We start from the raw sequence: 22,610 nt of genomic DNA on the forward strand, positions 1-22,610 counted from the left end.
CAGTCCTTACAACAAATGTGAAATAGATGAAGCAAAGCACTTTTTTAATTTTTATTTTTATTGATTTTAGAGAGAAGGAGAGTGAGATAAAAAAACACCAATGTGATAGTAAAACATTGAAGCCACCTCCTCACACACCCTGACCGGGGATCGAACCCACAACCTGGGTATGTGCTCTGACCAGGAATCCAACCCGCCGCCTTTTGGTGTGCAGGAAGACACTCCAACCAACTGGACCACACTGGCCAGGGGTGGACAAAGCACTTTAATCCTCACTTTATAGATGTGGAAAATGAGTTTCTGAGTGTCCCAGTGACTTATCCAGTGATCAGAACTGATCCTAATCTATTTGCATTCATCACGTAGAAGGTGATTAAAAACAGTAATAAACAATGCTACTAAAGTGCCAGGCTCTGGGCTAAGTGCCATAGAGGTCAGACCTAAACAATCCCCGCAACAACTGTAGGCAGCAAATGTGACTGGCATTCTAGAGAGGAGGGAACAGAGACTCAAGACGTTGAAGACCCGTGCCCAAAGCCACCCAAATGGGAAGGGACAGAGCATGATGCAACCCCATGAGGTCATTGCAAACCTGCAGCTCCTGGTCACAACCCTGCATGCCCAGGTGGCATCCTTAGCATTAATGTATAAAGACATGACGGGCCTTAACGCTACATTAAGCGGCCAGGTCTTTTGCCAAGCCTGCAAAAGGAGTACAGAGCATTGCATTGGACAGTGGAGGTTATAAAATGAAATCTCTCAGAGAGGTTGGGTGTCCTTTCCCAGTTCAGGAAAACACAGTAGATCGGTGGAAAGTATTCTATGCAAGTTGACCTGGCCCCAGCTGCTGAAATGAGCATGACTCACTGTTAGCCAGCCTGCCCAGGACTCGGCGAGCCCGCTAGAGGTGTTAGCTTTCGTTGTTCCATACAATCCTCTTAGATTGACGGGAGATGGCGGTGTCGAGAGATGAAGTCCAGCACCCAAGGTGCTGGGCACTGAGAGCTAACCCTCTCCCCAAGTGTGCCCCTGAAATGCCAGCGTTTCCAGCCCCCCCCCCACACACACACACTTCACAGGATGGGCGTAAAACATGAAACGTCAGATTCAGCTTTCAGCTCTCTGACTTCTTTGTGCATCATATTCACAAACACAACTCCTCGAACTATAACGGAAAAAACAAGTGAATAATTCTCTAACAACAAAGGCTGATGCTGAGAAGCTCGAAGATGCCCTTCCACTTTCCGGCGTTCTTCTGTCAACGCTCTGCTCTGCGCTATGTGCACTCTCCCATCCTGGGGTCAGGGGCGGCCTGTCCGTCAGCACGTGGCATCTCATGAGAGACTGTACTTTGGCAAGACGAGGATGCCTGGCGTGTCACAGTGATGCCTTGTCATTCCCACTGCACCACCCAGGCCAAAGATGTCACTCGCCATGCCTCAGGCCACCTCTTGCCTCCCCGCTCTGGCCCCCTTCAGGGGCCTGCCTCCTCCTCACCTTCATTTGCCTTCTCCTCCTCCTCCTCCTCATCCTCATCCTCCTCATCCTTATCTTCCTCCTCTCCCTCCTCCTCCTCCCCTGCTCCCCTTTCTCGCCCTCCATGTACCTGAATTCCACCTGCACATCTTCCAGCTGTGACCGTGGCTCCCTACGGCCTCCACCTGGCAAAGCACAAACTTCTCACCTGGACAAGCGAGGCCTTGCTTGACTGCCGATGGCGTGCCCACCTCATCTCTCAGCCAAACAACACCCCTATCAACCCAGCCCTGCCCTCCCACTCCTGCTGGGTTTTGTTCATGTTTTTTCCACCCCAGAGATGCCGCCCTGCCCTGACCCCCAATTTTCACAGGTCAAAAATCCCACCCCAAGTTGGCCCGAGGACTATTAGGAGGGAAGGGTGGGACACACACAAACTCCTCTCACAAAGCAGGGACTCCACAAACACGTGAAAGCTGAGGCGGGGAGCAGTGAAGGGGAAGAGGCATTACTTACAGGCACAGCGGGAACCTGAGGAACTGAACACAGCCCTCCCTGGAAGCTGCGCGGGCGGAGGGAGGGTGCTGGCATCCTCAGGTGAACCTGAGCGCTAATTTAAAGTCACACTTTGCAGCCGGGATCACCGGGAATCACGTGGGTCATGTTTTCAAAGGCCACCTCCCACCCCCACCCCCACCCTCACCCCCACCCCCACAGGACCCAGCCCATTTCTTCTAAGTAAACTTATTACCATCTTTAAACACAGAGCAGGGAGGCAGCGGATCATAGAGATTGTCATCAAGAAAAGACATAGCAGCGGAGTCTATTTTTTCCAGAAACACGAGGACCTGCCAGAAGAAACAGTGACAGGAGCTAGCGGTCCTGTGAATGGGAGAGGGTGGTGAGCAGATGCTCTTGTCATCTTAACGACTTTCTGCTCCGGGGTTTAACCGGGCGATGTATGATTCTTCCACCGTTCCCGCGGCGGGCAGTCACTGATGTCACTGCGTAGTGATGGAGCCAAGTGACGGCTTCTCCTGAATTGCAAACGTTCACGATAGAGTTGCCTGGAGCCTCATCTAATACTTAGTAGATGTACGAATGTGTAATAAGCTCGCACGCCACCCAGAGGTTGTTTGAAGAAAGTCTTTTCCCCCAGCCTCAGGTTTGCCAGATGAAATACAGGATTCCTGTTCCAGTTGGTTTCAGAGAAACGATGGTATTTCTAGGGTACACAGGTCCCATGCACAGTGTGGGCATCTGGACTTTATTCACCAAACCTGACAACTTGCCGTGTCAAGGAAAAAGAAGGCCGTTTTCCTCACCCAGGTCTCAAGGCCCAGCGTGACTTCTCCAAGCTTCCCTCGATCCTCTCTCTCCCTTTGCTGAACCGTAGTTTGCTCAGCCCGGGCCCCCCCCTCAGTACATGGCAGCCACAGGAGGGACGGCACCAGGAGCTCCCAGGAGTCCTCCTGCACCCACAGGAGCGGCAGAGGGCCCACTGGCAGCTCCTCCCAGCACTGGCCATGAGCACAGTGCCTCCGCCCGGTGAGGGCTCCCTGTGTTGGCTAAAAGTAAAGTTGCAGCCCGAGTCCCAGCGTCCCAGCGAGGCCAGCCTTGCGCCTGCACGGTGGGAACCAGGGAGCACTGGGCCAGAGCCGGAAATAAACGCCAGCACGTGCTTGAGTTCGAGTCGGGGTTTGAACTGCTAAATGGCAGACTGTGCCTGCGGTTATGGCGGGAGGGGTGTGGGTCTCTGAAGGCCCCCCCCCCCCCCCCGTGACAGCCTTTGTTCAGTTTATAATTTCAGGGCATGGACTCCATCCCGAGTAGCACTGGGCGCGGGGTGCAGTGGGGTGCACAAGGCAGACCGGGTCCCTCCCTGCCTGCCTTCCTGCCCTTTACATGCTGAGGCGGGCAAGGGGGGGGGGGGCAGATGACAAACAGAGGAGCAGCCAGGATCCCATGAGACAGGGTGGAGTTAATCAGGATGAGGGGTGGGTAAGGGGAGGAGGCGGAAGGAGGTGGGTGTTTGGGGGAGGCCTCAGAGGAAGTGGCAAGGCAGGAAGGAACCCAGAGACCCAGGCAAAGGGCAGGGCACGTGCAGAGACCCCGTAGAGGGCCCGGGCTGTGCGGTGCACATGTGCACAGGCTGGGAGCCGGTGGGAGAATGGCCTTGGCTTTCTGGGGATTCCTGAAGGTGAAGAGCAGCCAGTGCCAGCAGCGCAGAGCCACTGCTGCTGACTTCCTTCTGGCTTGGGTGGGTCCCTCGGGCACCTGCCTCAGCTCCTGCCCCCCTGAGACCTGGCAGCCACGTGGAGGCACCAGCCAAAGCTGCCCCCTGACTGTGATTCCAAGCTCAGCTTATCCCCTGGGGCTCAGAGCACCCACCCCACAGGCTGTAAATTGGCTGAAAAACAGATCACCTCACCTCTTGCTCCCCGTGGGCTTGCCCAACCATCCCAGCCCTGCCTGCACCTCCCAAGGGGCAGCCTGCTTCACAGGCTCCGATAATGAGTCATGGACCCTACAGGGTTAATGACAGGGTTTCATGTTGGGGATGTAAAAAGCCGAAGCTTCATAGACCTTGAGTCATGTGTGTTCAGAAGCCATGCCTCCATGAATACACTATTGACTGTGCATATATAGTTAGAAAATTATATGTAGGTATGTTTCCATGCAGACGTTTTAGTTATATAGAAGTTTCTGGTTTAACTTTTTAAGTCTCCTCTAATTTCCAAGGCCCGAACCCTAATTTCAAAGAGACAGCAAAGTAATGAGTTAGCTATTTCAGATCATCAAACCTCAGTTTCCTCACCCTTTCAACAGTGATGTGAATAGTACACCCCCCCCCCCCCCAAAGAAGCACAGACAGAACATTCAGCAGAGGGCTTGGCACACAGAATGCACAAATCACATTTTCTCATATATTAGGGAAACCTTGCAAAAATCACTCATTCATTCAATACATACTTCTTGTGCACCCACTATGTGCCAAGGTATAGGCAAGGCAGAGGGACCACAGAGGGAAACAAGGCCGAGTCGCTGCCTGCCTAGGGCGTGTGTGGCAGACTTAGGCTGCTAAAAGAACATCAGCTAGCCCTGTGTCTGGCACAGGGAGACTGAACTTCCTGTCCCCTGGTGTGTTGGGCCCGTGTGACCAGCTCTGGCCAATGAGTTGGGGATGGAACTGACACATGTCACTTCCAGTCAGGAACACAATTCCCAGGGCAGAATCTCCCTTTCTTATCCCTGCCAAGATGACAGGAGAGGAAAACTTTGGACACTCAGGCTCCTAAGTGATTTTGATGAGCAGAGTCCCCTCTGAGCTGGGGTTGGCTCTAGATTAAATCACCGAGACATCTCTCATTGCCATATTTTCACCAAAACAAAAGAAAAAAAATAAACAAATGGGACTACATCAACCTAAATAGCTTCTGCACAGCAGAAGAACGATCAATAAAATGAAAAGGGAACCCACTGTATGGGGGAAAATATTTGCCAATGATACATCTGATAAGGTGTTAATTTTCAAAATATATAAAGAACTTATACAGCCCAGCCAGTGTGGCTCAGTGGTTGAGTGTCCACCTATGAACCAGGAGACCCTAGGTTTGATTCCCAGTCAGGGCACATGCCCGGGTTATGGGCTTGATCTCCAGTACAGAGTGTGCAGGAGGCAGCTGATCAATGATTCTCTCTTATCATTGATGTTTCTATCTCTCTCTCCCTCTCCCTTCCTCTCTAAAATCAATATATATATATATATATATATATATATACATATATATATATATTTACACTAATAAAAGACAAACATGAAAATTGACTGTACCTTCACTATGCCTTAAGCCATGCCCACCAGCCAATCAGAGTGACTTTATGCAAATTAACGCAACCAAGATGGTGGCCGGCAGCCACAGAGCTGGAGCGAGCAGGAGGCTTGGTTGCCTCAGTGATGGAGGAAGCCAAGCTTCCTGGCTCTGAGCTCCACTCAAAGCAACAAAGTTTTAATTATAGAAGGTAAATAAACCCCAGATACCTGCTTTCAGCCAGCCGTGGCCATGGAGCTGGAGCAAGCAGGAGCCTTGGGTTGCCCCTGGTGATGGAGGAAGCCAAGCTTCCCGCCCGCTCACCCTGCCGGCTCTGAGCTCCTCTCAAGGCTACAAAGTTTCAATTATAGAAGGTAAATAAATCCCAGAATAAAAAAAGAAAAAGAAAAAAAGGAGAGGCTGGGAGCTTCCATCGCCGGGGGCGGGCTTGGCCATTCCGAAAACGGCCCTCAGCCCCTCACCCAGGCTGGCCAGGCACCCCAGTGGGGACCCCCACCCTGAAGGGGGTGTGACCAGCTGCAAACAGCCATCAGCCCCTCACCCAGGCTGGCCAGGCACCCCAGCAGGCCCCCACCTTGATCCAGGACACCCTTCAGGGCAAACCAGCCGGCCCCCACCCATGCATCAGGCCTCTATCCTATATAATAAAAGGGTAATATGCAAACTGACCCTAACAACAGAATGACTGGGAATGACTGGTCACTATGACACACACTGACCACCAGGGGGCAGACACTCAATGCAGGAGCTGCCCCTGGTAGTCAATGCGCTCCCACAGGGGGAGCTCTGCTCAGTCACAAGCCAGGCTGATGGCTGCCAGTACAGTGGTGGTGGTGGGAGCCTCTCCTGCCTCCTCAGCAGTGCTAAGGATGTTCGACTGAAGCTTAGGCTTGCTCCCCGCTGGCAAATGGACATCCCTTGAGGGCTCCTGGGCTGCCAGAGGGATGTCTAATTGCCCAATCCCCTGGGGAGCGGGCCTAAGCCAGCAGGTGGTCATCCCCCGAGGGGTCCCAGACTACAAGAGGGCACAGGCCAGGCTGAGGGACCCCTCCCCCCACCGAGTGCACAAATTTTTGTGCACCAGGCCTCTAAAATACACACACACACACACACACACACACACACAGTGGGGCCTTGACTTACGAGTTTAATTCGTTCCGCAATAGAGCTCATAACTCAAATTACTCGTATGTCAAATCAAAAAGTGAACGAGTGAGACACGTGATGCTGGGCTGATGTTGTGGTGTTCACTGTGACATTCGCTGCACCAACTAGCGGTGGGGTATCTGAAGCTGGCTCATAACCTGAATTTTAGCTCACAACTCAAAGCAAAAAATCAGCCGAGAGACTGCTCGTATCTCGAAAAAACTCGTTAGTTGGGACAGTTGTAAGGCAATGCCCCACTGTATATGTATAATTTAAAGAACTTATACAACTCAATGCCAGGAAGACAGACAACCCAATTAAAACATGAGCAAAGCCCTAGCTGGTTTGGCTCAGTAGATAGATCATCGGTCTGTGGACTGAAGGGTCCTGGGTTCAATTCTGGCCAAGGGCACATGCCTGAGTTGCGGGCTCAATCCCCAGTAGATGCATGCAGGAGGCAGCCAATCAATGATTCTCTCTCATCATTGATGTTTCTATCTCTCTCCTCTCTTCCTCTCTGAAATCAATAAAAATATATTCAAAACAAAACAAAACAAAAAAATGAGCAAAGACCTGAATAAAAAATGCTCAATGTCACTAATTATCAAAGAAATGCAAATTAAAACCTTAATGAGATATCACCTCACACCAGCCAGAATGGCTACCAACAAACAAATGCTGGAGAGGATGCGGAGAAAAGGGAACCCCAGTGAACTGTTGGTGTGAATGCAGACTGGTGCAGCCACTGTGGAAAACAGTATGAAGTTTCCTCAAAAAATTAAAAATGAAGCTGTCTTTTGACCCAGCAAGCTCGCTTCTGGAAACATATCCTAAGAATCCCAAAACACCAACCAGAAAGAATCTATGCACCCCTATGTTCATAGCAGCATTATTTATAATAGCTAAGATCTGGAAACAGCCCAAGTGCCCATCAGTAGATGAGTGGATAAAAAAGCTGTGGTACATTCACACAATGGAATACTAATTACGAGGCTGTAAAAAAGAAGGAATTCTTACCTTTTGCAACAGCATGAACCTGGAGATTATTATGCTAAGTGAAATAAGCCAGTCAGAGGAAGACAAATACCATATGATCTCACTGATATGCGGAATCTGATGAACAAAATAAACTGATGAACGAAATAGGACCAGAGACATGGATACATGGTACAGCCTGACATATGTCAGAAGGGAGTTAGGTGGAGGGTACTGGATGAAAGAAGGTGAAGAGATTAACCAAGAAACACGTGTACATAGCCCATGGACAGACAACACCATGGTGAGGACCAGAGGGAAGGGAAGGCAGAATCTGGGTGGAGGTGGGCAAGGAGGGGGGAAATGGGGGACATCTGTAATAATGTCAACAATAAAAAGAAAATATAATTAAAACAATGACGTCACTGAGACTGGGGGTGTTTGTTACTATGCATACACCAGCCTTAACTGACTGATACACCATGTAAGCAAATCAATTACATAGCAATATGGATAAAGGCAACTCTATAGGACTTGTATGAAACGGGCAGCACAGAGAAGCATGTCATGAACTCTCTTTAAGAAGAAACATGCATATCTTTAATATTCTCTTTTGAAAACATCTACAGCAGTCTTGGATTTCTTGCATCTTTGACTGTATCAATTGTGGCAATGCTTAAATTATAAGATAGATAAGCTTTTAAGAAAATCAGCTTCTTTTTTTCTTTAACAACTACAACTTAATGTGATAAATTCCATGGCTGTTTTTCAGAAACTTCCAGAGCACAAGGAGAAGGGATACGGAGGCCAAGTTGGGTCCCCACATCAGGGTTTGCAACTCCTTCCATAGAAAGATGTCTGCTTTGTGTCACATCCCTTTTTAAATTTTCAGAACAGCAAAGGTATTTTCCCCCCATTTTTTTTTAGTTTTGAAAAATTTTAAACTTACAGAAAAATTGCAAGAAGAGTACCCAATGAATACCCACAATTCAGCAACTGTTCTCATTTTTACTATATTTCAGATACTCCTCTCGCCTCCTCCCTCAGTCCCCCTACCCTCCCCCCTTTGGCTGAATCTTTTAAAAGTGGCAGAGATGATGATTATCAGTGCTAAATATTTTGACATGTACTTTTTAAAAACAAGAACATGTTCTTACTTGACCACATAATTATCCCACGCAAGAATTTTAACCTTGATACAAAATAATTATCTAATATGCACTCCATTTTCAAATTTCCCCAGGTACTCTCAAACCTATCCTTTCTTAATTTTTTAAATAAAAAAAAAACAAAAACAAACGTAGACGCTGCCGCAGACACGTTTAAAAATCTCCCTCAAGTTAAATCCAATGCCACATACACATCAAGTACACACATTTTCCCAATGAATTCCCTGAAACTCATGCAGGGCAGGAAGACAGCTGCCCTGGGAAGACTTGGAGGAGCAATTTGTTCAGCAACCCTGGAACTTATAAAGGAAAAGAGAAAGAAGTAAAAAGAAAAGGAAAAAGAAAGAAAGAAAGAAAGAAAGAAAGAAAGAAAGAAAGAAAGAAAGAGAGGGAGGAAGGAAGGAAGGAAGGAAGGAAGGAAGGAAGGAAGGAAGGAAGGAAGAAAGAAAAAGACTTAGTCACCTAAGAGGCATGGATTTTATTTGCTTAAAACAAGAGAGAATCTCCCTAGAGAGGATTTCATGCTCTCCTAGCAGTTTCAAAGACATTTCTGTTTTCCAACAGATGGTGTTCTTGACACATTGCAAAGCTATGGCAAATGTTTTGTGTTATTTGTGTGTGTGTTTTTTTAACTATGCACCGCACACAGTTTATTTACTTGTGATTTTGAAGGCTTTACTCCTGCCATGCAATGCTAAGTTGCTTCCATAAGGTGTCAGCACCTTCATTGTAACCAGAGGATCTGATTTTTTTTTTCTTTTAAGAGTAGTTTTCCCGTTGGCCTCAAGGGGGTGCCAACACTCCAGGTCACCCGAGCCGGCCCAGGTGCAGGAGCTGGTGGCTCCCAGGAGAGAATGCAATGGGGTGGTAGTGACGGTGGTGGTGGTGGGTGTCGGGGTGACTTGATTATCTTTTGCCTTTATCATCGCTTATTATTCTAGAAGGACACAGGGCCCTCTGGGACCGGATTCTGCTTTCAGCTCATTGACAACGAGGTCAAGAAAGGAAGAAATCAGCAAGAAATGAGCAGCCCCCAATCCAAAATACCCGAGCCGGTTAAAGAAAGATCGGAAATATGGTTTTTGCAAAGTCCAGGTGTGTGGAAGGTGCTGTTTTAATAACCTGAACAAACATTTCTCCCGGAGTCCTACTGAGCAGAGAAGAAACCTAATTCCAGGGGCAAAGGAAAATGTCTCCCTCACCTTTTCTGTCTTGATTATAAGGATTTCTTTCCTCCAACTCCCACCTTTTTTTTTTCTTTTTTTTTTGAGGGGGAGTACTAATTTTGGCAACTCAACCTGAACACGCTTGTAAATGCAAACTTCTGCAGAAACTGATATTTTTGAATTTATTTTCCATGGTCCTTAGCTATTTTGGGTTTTTGCCTATTCTGTGATAAAGCTTTTTTAAAAAGCACCTCGTAAAAACAGCGTAAATAATATTTCTCCAGGAAGCCTACAGACCGAGGAGTGTTTCTTGATCAATAGTTAGCATTTCCAGTAAAATTGTGAGCAGCCTGTCACGCGCTCCCTGAGAAGGGCACTTTTCGCCAGAGTATTTTTTTTAAAAAAAGATGGATGTGGACGTTGTAGAGGTATTAAAAAATAATAAAGTCGTAGTGGGAATCGAGGGGGTGGGGTGAGAGAACTCTCAAACCACTCACCTGTGAGCTGAGGTCTGGGAAGCTTTATTTTACTTCGTTGAAAAAAAAAAATCAAATTAGAAAAAGAACTCAGAGCAGCCATAAAAAAAATAGTGTTTCAGAAGTAGACTATTCGGGGTAATAGGAACCTGTTTTGTACTTTCTCTTTGATTCTGAATTTTTCACGAGATATCATTTGTCGATAATGCACACACATGCATTTTCTTTTGTCCTTTTATTGAAAATGAATGCGGTGTCCCCCATGCCTTCTACTCACCTCCCAAAAGCTAAGTGTGACGGTCGGTTCTCACCCCTTTCCTGGGAACCTAATGAGAGTTAGGAGGGAAAAGGAAACCCGAAACAAACGTTTTATCTGGTCTTCTTCCCCACCCAACCGGATGGACAACTTCCAGAAGAATTCTGACCAGCATTTAGCCCTTCTGGTGGGGGTCCCGCCCCTTCAGGGGAAGCGGGCACAGGGGGGTCCGACGACTTGAGGTGTTGAAGGGATAAATACTCAATCCACAAATAAACAAACCTTCCGGGATTCCTAGAGAGAAGAAGAAAACTTGGAAGGGCGAGGACCCCTCCGCTCCAAGTCCTGGCCCCGCATAACAGCTTCTCTGCGGGCGTCTTAAACCGTTTCCATCGCTTACCGCGTCCCCCCACGGAGCCCCGTGCCCAAAGCACCTATCCCACACCAACCCACCGAGCACCACCGAAATATGAAAAACCAGTTTGGAGAACCCCAAAGGGGCTTTGCCGATGGCGCGAAGAGGAACTGCGGCCGGGGTCGGCTCCAGGCGCAGGCAGGTGGGGAGCCCGCGCTGGGGACGCGCGTCGTGGGCGAAGTCCCCGCGGGAACCGCTGGGTTCTCTGCTCGGGCAGCCGGGCCGGGCTCTGCCCGCCGGGGACTCGCCGCTTTGTTCCCGGCGATCCGGACGCGTTGCAAAAGGGAATTTCTCTCCGGGAAAAGGGGGCCGCAGCGATGCTGGAGTTGTGGGCTGCAGGCGTCTACGCCGGAGGGGAAGGGGGAGCTGAGCGGAGCTATTTCGCCTTAGTCCCCAAATTCCACAAAACTGCTCACAATGACGCGGGTGAATTACCGAGTCCACGGCGAATTTACAGGATTAAAGGGCCAAGACATTGCTAATCCCCCCTACTCTTCCTTTCCCCTATAGACACTGCGGCCCACCTCCTCGGGTGGGGCAGGGGGCACTCCATTTCTGTAATTTGCCCCCAAAACCTTCATAGGTTATTCCTGACGGCCCTGAACCTGGAAACTCCCTGTTGATTATTAATTATTGGCTTAAATAATAACACGCAGGCGAGGCCCCTTCCAGGCCAAGCCAGCACGTTTGCTTTGAATCCATTACACCTGGGCGTCGACAATTAGGAAATCTAATTATTCGCCTCATCACTCATTAATAAGAAAAATAGTCCCCGGGTCTTTGCTACTTAGAAGGTCTTCGGGGAGAGAGAGAGATTTGACTACATTAATCAATTCCCTTTTATTTTTCAAACTAACTTTTATTTTTTGCAAAGAAGCGTCTTTTTTCCCCTCTGGGCACGTGGGCCCACTAACCAAAATTTGATAATAAAATAAAACTTAATAAGATATAACTCTTTTCTTGAAAAAAAAAATCTTTTTCAAGTTGAGACTGAGCAGCATTCAAGTCTGGCTCAGCGCGGCTGGGTCTTAGAGCCGACGGGTTCTCCTCGCCCTGATTGGGTGCCAACTCCCCACAGCTGCGGAGTTATTGGTGCAAAGTTCCCGGAGGGGGCGTGGCCGGAGGAAAGTAAAAACTCGCTTTCAGCAAGAAGACTTTTGAAACTTTTCCCAATCCCTAAAAGGGACTTGACTTCTTTTTCCGGGCTCGGCAGGGCAGCCAGTCTGGACCCCGGCTCGCTGACCCCCAGGGCTACCGATTTGCGGGGAGGCTTGGAGAGCCGCCGTACCCCTCCCGGCACAGACCAGGGGGCCAGCCTCGGTCCGCTGCGCGCGCGGCGTCTCCGCCGCGTCCCCAGCCGCCCGCCCGGGCTGCCACCCGCCGGGTCCCGAGAGCGAGCGAGCGAGCAGGGGCCGGCGCTGCGCTCGCCCGGGGCGCGCCCTCCAGGATGCTGATCCCTCCAGTCAGCTGAAGCGAGCGTCCCTTCTCCGTCCGAAGGCGGGAGCCGAGCGCCGGCGCCTCCTCCACCTCGTCCCCGAGGCTTCCCAGCACCCGGGGCTCCCCCCGCCGGCTCCCTTCCACTCTCGCTCGCTCACTCTCGCTCTCTCGCGCTCGCAGGGCCTTCCTCACGGCCCGTGCGAACAGGCGGTGGCGAACCGCCTCGGACGCAGCATGCAGGCGCGCTACTCCGTGTCCGACCCCAACGCCCTGGGAGTGGTGCCCTACTTGAGCGAGCAGAATTACTACCGAGCGGCGGGTAGCTACGGCGGCATGGCCAGCCCCATGGGCGTCTACTCGGGCCACCCGGAGCAGTACGGCGCGGGCATGGGCCGCTCCTACGCGCCCTACCACCACCACCAGCCCGCGGCGCCCAAGGACCTGGTGAAGCCGCCCTACAGCTACATCGCGCTCATAACCATGGCGATCCAGAACGCGCCCGAAAAGAAGATCACCCTCAACGGCATCTACCAGTTCATCATGGACCGCTTCCCCTTCTACCGGGAGAACAAGCAGGGCTGGCAGAACAGCATCCGCCACAACCTCTCGCTCAACGAGTGCTTCGTCAAGGTGCCCCGCGACGACAAGAAGCCCGGCAAGGGCAGCTACTGGACCCTGGACCCCGACTCCTACAACATGTTCGAGAACGGCAGCTTCCTGCGGCGCCGGCGGCGCTTCAAGAAGAAGGACGTGCCCAAGGAGAAGGAGGAGCGGGCCCACCTCAAGGAGCCGCCCCCCGCGGCGTCCAAGGGCGCCCCGGCCGGCCCCCCCTTAGCGGACGCCCCCAAGGAGGCCGAGAAGAAGGTGGTGATCAAGAGCGAGGCGGCGTCGCCGGCCCTGCCGGTCATCACCAAGGTGGAGACGCTGAGCCCCGAGAGCGCGCTGCAGGGCAGCCCGCGCAGCGCGGCCTCCACGCCCGCCGGCTCCCCCGACGGCTCGCTGCCCGAGCACCACTCCGGCGCGCCCAACGGGCTGCCGGGCTTCAGCGTGGAAAACATCATGACGCTGCGAACGTCGCCGCCGGGCGGCGAGCTGAGCCCGGCGGCCGGGCGTGCGGGCCTGGTCGTGCCGCCGCTGGCGCTGCCCTATGCCGCCGCGCCGCCCGCAGCGTACGGGCAGCCGTGCGCGCAGGGCCTGGAGGCGGGCGCGGCTGGGGGCTACCAGTGCAGCATGCGCGCCATGAGCCTGTACACCGGCGCCGAGCGACCGGCGCACATGTGCGTCCCGCCGGCGCTGGACGAGGCTCTCTCGGACCACCCGAGCGGCCCCACGTCGCCCCTGAGCGCCCTCAACCTCGCCGCGGGCCAGGAGGGCGCGCTGGCCGCCGCGGGACACCACCACCAGCACCACGGCCACCACCACCCGCAGGCGCCGCCGCCCCCGCCGGCTCCCCAGCCCCCGTCGGCGCCGCAGCCCGCGGCCGCCGCGGCCCAGGCGGCCTCCTGGTATCTCAACCACAGCGGGGACCTCAACCACCTCCCCGGCCACACGTTTGCGGCCCAGCAGCAGACTTTTCCCAACGTCCGGGAGATGTTCAACTCCCACCGGCTGGGGATTGAGAACTCGACCCTCGGGGAGCCCCAAGTGAGCGGCAACGCGAGCTGTCAGCTGCCCTACAGATCCACGCCGTCCCTCTACCGCCACGCCGCCCCCTATTCCTACGACTGCACCAAATACTGACCCGCTCCGGCTTCGCCTCGCGGACGCGACCCCCCGCCGACAGTTCAGCCCTGCAGAGAACCCAGACACCACCGCCAGCGTTTTCTCAGACCCGGGAGCAGAGCGCGCGCCAGCTCCGGCCCTCGGGGACGCTGCAGGTAACTTACACTCGCCGTCCTGTTTCTGAGATTCTTGAGAAGGCCCCCCGTGAAGGGACGTAGCCCAACGAAATGAATATTAAGACCCCCCTCCCCTACCAGGATGGCTGTGCTCTCCGCTCCACTCGGGGTTTCCAAAATTAAATTATGGACCAAATCCCATAGCGACCCAGTAATGACTTTCTGTAGAGACCTCCATAGGTTTATGGGGCTCTCTATAGATTTTTGTATGTGCTGTGTGTAATTTTAAATTTCTCTAACCGTGCTGTACAAATGTGTGGATTTGTAATCAGGCTATTTTGTTGTTGTTGTTGTTCAGAGCCATTAATATAATATTTAAAGTTGAGTTCACTGGATAATTTTCATCTTGCCCAACCATTTCTAACTGCCAAATCGAAAATCCATAGAAACCTATGTGGGGTTTCCCCCTTGTACAATTGTGAGACTTAATTCTTTTCCCAGTTGTAGGTCTTTTACAAAACAAGAACATAATTTATTTTTTGTTGCTGTTGGCTGAGAAAGAAGTCAAGTATCTGATACTTTTTATTTACAAAGTGTGATGGTTTTGTATAGTAGATTTCCCCTTGAGCATTCCTAAGAGAAAAGAAAAAAAAAACTTTAAAAAATTTAACGTCACCTGTGTTTGTCTTATGTGGTCTTACTTGTTGTACGTACCTTAAAATAAACCCATGTTGTTTTTCTGCCCCCAAAACAGTGTGTTTGTGTTCTCACATTTAAAACAAAGCCACGGTGGGTTTGCGAATCCACCTGTTTGGGTCATTTTTGTTACACAGGTGGGTAAGCATGTAGACAGGCATATCTAGAGATGATCACAGAAGAAGGGGAGTAGGTCCCTATTGTTGTCTTCATGACAGAAAAAGGCTTTCTATTAATTCAGGATTTCAACCTGGTCGAGGCAATCCAGGGATGGTCTTGCTTAGCCGGACACGGCCAGAAGGACTGCTTGCTGGAATGTAATTTGCTGTCGTGCATTTTCCTAAATGCAGAAAAACAGGCCCATTGTCAAGACAAGCAGTGCCATTCCATTTGAATGCTCACCCCTCCCCAATTCAGCAGGGGAAGGAAACGTATTTTCTGTTAGCTAACGACAAACCAGGAGGAGCCCTGCGTGCCCTGGATTTCCTAAAATGCGGGCTTCCTTACCCGCTATCATGGTTTTTCCGGAGAAGAATTTGAACTGGGCCAGGGAAAGACCAAAGGGGACTGAGTCTGTGGCGTTTAATGACCATCCTGAAAACGGCCTGCTCCGAGGCGGATTTCAGATCTCTTTCCTTCTTGATTTCCAAATCCTTACCCTATTGCAGTGAAAAATCTTACAGCTTCATTGCTCTTCAAACACAATGTCCAATGCTTGGGGTTCTAAATTTATCAACCTTTTCAGACTTTAAGGAATGAGATTGTTTTTCTTTTCAATTTTGATATCTCATCTTTTTTTTTATTTTTAATAGCAACACAACTTTTGTGAGATGTGGCCAAAGGGGACATGGTTTTGTTATCGATTTCACTGGCCCAAACCCGCCAACTCTCCTGCTGGTCTCTGTGCCTGAATTTTGAGGCTGGAGCTCCAAATTGGGGAATGTTTCCCACCCCAGCAGGTGAGCTATGCCTCCCCCAGGGCCAAGCTCCTTGTAAAAGTAACATTATGAGCCGGGATGATTTCCCAAAAGGAGATTTTCCTTGATGCAGTGATGTGGAACATAACCTGGGTGCTGTATTGTTGTTTTAAACATGGCATTCTGTCTCTATGTTATGCTGAGATAGGGTTGGGGAACATTTGCTCATAATAATGTTCCCCATATATCTGACACAGCTTCTTCCAGTCTGTGGCTCCAGAGGTGGCATGTGGCTAAAACGCTGCTTTTTATTCCTTTTCATAATGTGCAGAAACAGGAGCCCCAGTGCTCCAGGCTTGCCTTGGGCAGGCCCTCAGGCCACAGTACTTTGGACTAGCCAGCTACAGGTGCGGGGAGAGGGAGATAGATAGATGAGAGAGAGAGAGAGAGAGAGAGAGAGAGAGAGAGAGAGAGAGAGAGAGAGAGACCCCCTCTCTGAGCTGCAGAAAGGCAGCCCGGCTCCTTGCCCAGCTCTGGCACACTGGTTTCATTTTGCTCCTGTTTCTTTTATGCTGTTGGCCGCAGGAGAAGCGGAGAGTATTCTAGCTGGCTTTCTTTCTCCCCAGGTGTTTCAAAGAGTCCTCCCAGAAAGATTACCCTCACCTTAAGTTTTGGCACTCAGAGCAGCTCTGAGAGACATGTGGAGAATACAAGACAGAGAAATGGGATGGAGTTGGGCGAGAGACCAGCCCAGCCTCTGAACCGCCCTGGATCTTCTACCTTCGGGAAAGCATCTTAAGTCCCCGCTGTGAGGGGCCGCTCGCTGGAGGGGTAGCTCTCCAGAAGGTTGCCCCCAGTTGGGTGGAGGACATAGTGAGGGGCTCCTCATTCCCTTGGGAACATGGGCCACTTGGGGGATTGCGTTTAGGGCTTTATCCAGGTAGCAGTGTGGAGGGCTGGGGTGTGGAGGGTCACCTCGGGATCCCTCAGCCTGAAACCCTAGGGGCCAAGATAGGTGTAGGTGCCAGAAGGCTGGCCCATGTGCTGGACACTGAGCTCAGAGCTGGCTCAGCTCAGCCTGTACAGCCCCGACGTGGACCTGGGGCCTCAGGGAGTCTGGCGGCTGGCAGAGTAGTAAGATCCTGAAGCACAAGCATGACACCTTGAGCAGCCGGCGTCCAGGCACCAGCTGGGCTGCTTTTGGTCACTTCTCAGCACCCTGCCGGTCTACTGCCTGGGCACAAAGACTGCGTGCTGGGCCAGCTGTCTGCTTCTCAGATCCACTTGCTGCCCCTTCCTTCAGCCAGTCGGTCCTCGGCCCTCCCTCCCGAGGCCCAGGGCCTGTTCAGAAAGGGGAACAGGAATCCAGAATGGAAGGGCCTGAAAGTCCGTGCAGGCCGCTGGGCCTCAGGGCGTTGTGGTCCGTGGTCCACCAGAATGCAGTTTGCATGAAGCCATACTGGTAACTGTTCCTTCGTGACCTAATAAGATGCAGTCCCGCAGGTCTCAGAGACACTGCACATAACATGGACGCAGCCGAAGACCACGGCGGAAACCATGTCCCTTGACGTTGAGCCTGTGTCTCACACTGACCTCGGCAGGGTGGACCATGTCTCTGAACAGTTCAGACAGACACGGGCAGTTGGAGAGACCCCGAGGCCTCTGAGCCCCCTGAACACTCCCAGGCCCAGAGAGGCGGCAGCCGGAGTGGCTTCTGCTTCGAGTAAGACTTGGAGAGATGCCCAACCTCACCTTTCAGGGAGAAAGGACTGCAGTTGTGCCGCCACCCCAACCTCTCTCCCAAGGCCTGGCTGGGGCCGGTGGCTGGCTGGACCTCCCTGCCCTGGTTCAAGCCGCCTGTCCCTGTAACCAAAATCAGGGTTGCCGTCCATCCTGGAAGCGGGAGCACTGGGCTAGGAACCAGAAGGCCACTTCTCGCTGTGTGAACAGGCGGCTCCCCCTCCCTGGCCTGGGTCTGCTCATCTGTAGCCTGACCAGGTGAGTGCAAGGGCATTCGGGGCAGCCCAGCACTTTCCCTCCCAGCCGCTGGGGCTCCTGCCTGGGTCCTCAATTATCCCCTCTCCCCTTCCCTGCCAGACATAACTGAAGATCCGATGTTGGAGGGAAGAAAACACAGGGTCCTGGGAACTTCAGCACTTGGCTCATAAATCTTTCGGGGTCCATCTCCTCCTCTCCACCCCAAGACTGCCTGGGGGTCACCTCGGGCCTGGGAGAGGCTTGTGAGCTGCACTCAAAGCACAGAGAGCAGCGTTCCCAGGTCCCCCTTGGAAAAAACAAGCCGCGGTGGCTGAGCACTTGCCTCCTCGCTCCTCTCCCCATCCCAAATCCAAACACAAACCGGACAGGGTCCTGGGCAAGGTTGGCCCGGTGAGAATTTACTGAGAAAAGGCACCTTGATTAATGCACAGAACCACGTTTCTTGAGAACGTGCTGGGGTCTCAGAGCCTGTGCCCGGCACCTCGTGGAATGTGTATGGGGCTCTTCCCTGGACAGCACCTCGTGGCTCTCAGTGTGGTGGAAATGGACAGGTAGCGAGCTGAGGGTTTGTGGCTTGGTGTCAGCTGGGCCAGGGACAGCTGGGGGCTGGACTCCAGGTGAGCAGGACACGCTGGGTCGGACTCACCAGTGACTTCCTGCACCACATACTTGAAATGCTTTCCCAAACTTTGAGGAGCATTCCCTGCCTGCCTGTTTCTTGCGTGGCCTCAGCTCACCAAGGCGTTGGAAATGTTTGCTTTTTGACACAGGCATGTGAGGAAGGGGGTGGAATGTTGTAGGGCGCTTGGGAGGCCGGGCAGCCACAGTCAGGGACAGCCACTGTGCCTGGGAAGACGCCACCGCCTGGACTTGTGCAAGCCTTTCTCTTGCTTTTGCAACATGCCTGCTGTGCAGCAAAGGCAGAGGGGCATCGCTGGTGTAGAGTTAGGTTCTCGAATGTGTCTCTCTGGTGCTACGGGTCTCCCAGCGTCAGGCTTGTGGGGACTTCATCCTGGGTCTGTGAGGCTGTGAAAAGCTGAAGTAGAGGGCAGGGGGTGGGTTGACAGGTTGATGGGCTTGCTGGCATTGCAAGTCCCCGAAGGGAATGGAGGTGGGGAGCATGGGAGGGCGGTCCCTGGCCTCTTGAGCTTGGGGTATAGCTTTGTGCTCAATCTATGGCCACCCAGGCTGGGAGGTCGGGAAGGCCAGAGAGACTCCTCTGACCCCTGGCTTTGTGGCCCTGGGGCCTGGGCCTTCCTTTCCCCTCTGGCTCTCTCTGCCTTCGTGTTATTCTTGCAGGCGGGCTCCCCGGCAGAGCCTTTCTCTCTGAGCTGAGTCCACAGGCACCAGCTCGGGCCCTCTGCACGGGCCAGCGGAGGGCTCATGTGACCCCAGGCAGGCATACTACCTCTGGCTCTCGGGGCTTGTTTCCCGACTGGAAAACGATGGGCTCATCAGATAAGGCTGCTGGGAAGATTAATGAATCCAACACATATCACGAAAGTGCTTCAGTAGGGCCCAGCCCGCAGGAAGGGCACACTGTTATTTGTTAGGATTTACCTGGAAAGAGAAGAGAACGGGATCTGTGGTCTCCATGAACGCTGTGTATCAGGATAAACTGCTTGGGCAGGGCAGTGTGTGCCCTAACTGCCCCCTTTTAGACCCTTTAAATCCTTTGGGGGAACAAGGTGGGCTCGAAACAATCACTCATTAGGAAAATCTCACCCTGCTCGGTGGGTTTCAGTCAGCATCAGCTGACCAGCCAAGGGTTACCTCAGTCCCGCCCCCCGACCCCCCACTGCTGAGAAGCAGCAAAGACCCTGCTCCCCAGTCCTTTTAGAATGGGAGAGGAGGGGAGGGGAGCAGGGGCTTCTGGGTTTTAGTAGGATAAAAGTGAGGATGCTTGGGTTCCTGCTTATAATGCCCCAAATCTCCCGGCTCTGGTGGTGCTGCGTACCTCCCCTCTCTGGAGGGTCCCCTCCCTTTGCTTACTCCAGGCACATCTCTTGGAGCTTCTGTGGACACCTGAGGTTGTCAGACCTCAGAGAACCTACCTTTGGAGGAGAAAGTATGGGTTCTGATCCCTGTCCTGCTGCTTACTACCTACAATGCCTTGGGGGTGTTCTGTGCCCAGCCTCAGTTTCATCATCTGTGAAATGGGTCAGCCCCCCGTCTTTCATAGATGCTGCAAGGCTTCTCAAGAGAACTGCCACAGGGCCCTCAGCATCCACACACAACCGCCACTATCATGCAATTGTTTCCCTGGCTTTGCAACCCTTCCTCCAGGAGGACTCGGCCTTAGGTTCTAGGTCTGCAGAATGGGAACGGTGCAGGTTTCTGCTTCTTAGGGTTGCTGTGAGGAATGAATGACCTAACACAGGAAAGCACTCAGAACAGTGCCAGCATATAATGGCCTCCAGCGCATTTTAGTTATTAATAGTATTCTTTTAATCATCATCTTTTCCAGTGTTTTCAGGATGTCAGTAAGGTGACCTGGCTAAGTAAGTCCTACATCTTTCCACCTCACTCTTCTCAAACATATTGCACATATGGTAGAATCAATTATACATATATACACATACATATAAACACACACACATATACTTGTTATCTGTCTTCACACTTAGAAAGTAATGCACATATTTGGAGTGATAACGCAGATCATCATTAACGTGTGACTGTCCGCTTTTTAATTTACTGGTGGAGCAGAGGAAGGGGAGATGACCCGGTAGTGAGCGGGCAGTGATTGGAGCTCCTCTCTCCCCTTCGGCCTCTTTGGTCCAGGTTGGCGCCTGGCCTCTGCCTAGCCTGCCCAAGGAGAAGGCTTTCTCTCAACAGGTGGGGACTGGACTGGGACTGGGACTGTGGACCCTCACCCCACGCTGAACCTGGTTTCTGCTTGGGCCCCAGAGTTGGAATCGCTGTGGTCCTTCGGAAATATCAGGGCATCTCAGGCATTCCTGAGGCTGGTCGTGGTGCTCCCACTGACTTCAGACATGAATGCTCTTTTCTGGAATCTGAAGACTTAAGACCCCACAGGGAACTTTCAAAGTCTCCACCCGGCTTTCTGGGACTCCCACTCTGCCCGTCTGTCTCCCGGGCTCCGCTACCTCCCCTCTTCTTCCCTGGCCCCTGCCGCTGGGCCCCGGCTCCCTGGGTCCTAACCCACAGAGCTTCCGCACGAGGGCGCATCCGCTCTCAGACTTTAGGGCTTGTGCCATGCGCTCCCCGGAAATTCGCTCCAGCGCGGTCCTTCCTTTCCCAGTTACAAAAGCTCTTCACCTGGGAGGCCAGGATTCCTCTCCGCGGGGGAGCCGGGTTGGGGAGCCAGGCCCGAGTTCTACGGCTGCAAGCTCTGGGAAACACTGCAAACTTCAGCAAATACGCGGGGCTGGAGGTGCGTCTCCAGCCCGCGACTAGAACTCGGATTTTCCTTTTTTCCCCTTTACTATCAATGACCCGCCCACCAGACGCGCGTGTCTCCGCCTGCGTCCGGCCCATGCCCAAATTCGGTGGTGTTTATTATTGTACGAATTCAAGCTCGGATGTGCCTTAGAGTTTAGAAGAAGCCTGGCTGCGGCGCGCCTTTCGGAGAGGCAGGGATGTGCGTGCTGGACGCCGGTGCCTGGGTAGCTCCGTGAAGGGCTCAGGGTGCGGAGGTAGGGGTGGGGGTGGGGGTGCGGATGGCACCAGTTTATCTTTTGTTCTCGGTCTGTTAGAGGCTTGAAACCGAGCTGGACCCCAGCGCTGGGCGCGCTGATTTTGGAGAGGTTGGGGAGCCCCTGGGACTGTGGGACCGAGTGTTGCAAAAGCGCGGCATTGAGGCTCTTTTTTCGCTCCAGGGTTGAAAGGAGTGTTCAGGTAAGAGCCAGAGATCCAGAGAGAGGACAGTGCCCCGCCCCCTCCAGGCAAGAAGGCCACCCTCAGGACCTAGGCCCGGGGAGGCCAGGCCCCAAAGGTTGCCCCAGGTTAGAAATGCAGCGCCCTGGACGGAGGCTGGGAGGCTCCAAGGTGTGTCCCAGGGCCTGGCCTGGCACTCCGTCAAGCCGCGCCTGCACCCAAACCGGTCTTTCCACCCTGATTGCCGCGTCCTTTTCGGTATTTCAAACGTATTCGCTCTCCCACGGGCTATCCGGAACCCCCGAACATCTGGACTCCCCATTTTGGGGGGAGATTCTCCTGAGTGCTCGAAACCAGCCTGCAGCATGGTGTCGCCTCTCTGACAACAGCAGTGGCAGGCCCCCTCGCCCCCCAATGCACTTCCAGTACCTCTCTCCCCATCCAGGGTGGGAGCCAGTCCTGGGCAATTTCTATGCCCCCCCCCCCACTCCTCCCTCTTCTCTTTGGCATCGGCTGCCCATTTACTCAATGGAATGCCAATTCAGTTATCCGGAATGCTGGTGTTTTTTTCCCCTCCTTTAAAAAATATTCATCAGAGATCATAAACAAGAACTAGTCACGCTACATGCCCCCCTCCCTCCAACGCGGTGGAGTGAGGGCAGGACACCTCCAACTGAATCAGCATCATCCATGGCTTTTGATTCGAACTCTGGCGTGGCTGAATGTAAAATGCATGGGGGGGGGGGGTGCACTTGAACCCCAGAGTGAGTGGGTGGGTGGGGGGAGACCAAGCCGGCTTTCCAAATGCTTAATGTAATCATGGGCCAGCTGCGTGCACTTGTAAAGTTGTTATAACCCCCTCCTTGTTATAAACAGGAAAGCGCAGAATATAAAGCAAGGGACCCGCATTCACAAATACCAGCTCTCCCCAGCCAGCTGCCAAATTCCCCTTTTATGGTCTTTCTTGCTTGC

At 52.6% G+C, this 22,610-nt stretch overlaps 1 protein-coding gene across 1 annotated transcript; it reads left to right on the forward strand.

Moving 5' to 3' along the window:
• Positions 1-12,583: 12,583 nt before the first annotated feature.
• On the forward strand, positions 12,584-14,089 carry FOXC2 (forkhead box C2; the record flags this gene model as incomplete). The annotated part of the gene is made up of 1 exon (XM_081108443.1): positions 12,584-14,089. The coding sequence occupies one exon, from the start codon at positions 12,584-12,586 to the stop codon at positions 14,087-14,089; it is 1,506 nt and encodes a 501-aa protein (XP_080964569.1).
• Between the last annotated feature and the right edge of the window lie 8,521 nt (positions 14,090-22,610).

This window comes from Myotis nattereri, assembly GCF_964212035.1.
Source record: "Myotis nattereri genome assembly, chromosome: 15".
NCBI classification, from domain to species: Eukaryota; Metazoa; Chordata; class Mammalia; order Chiroptera; family Vespertilionidae; genus Myotis; species Myotis nattereri.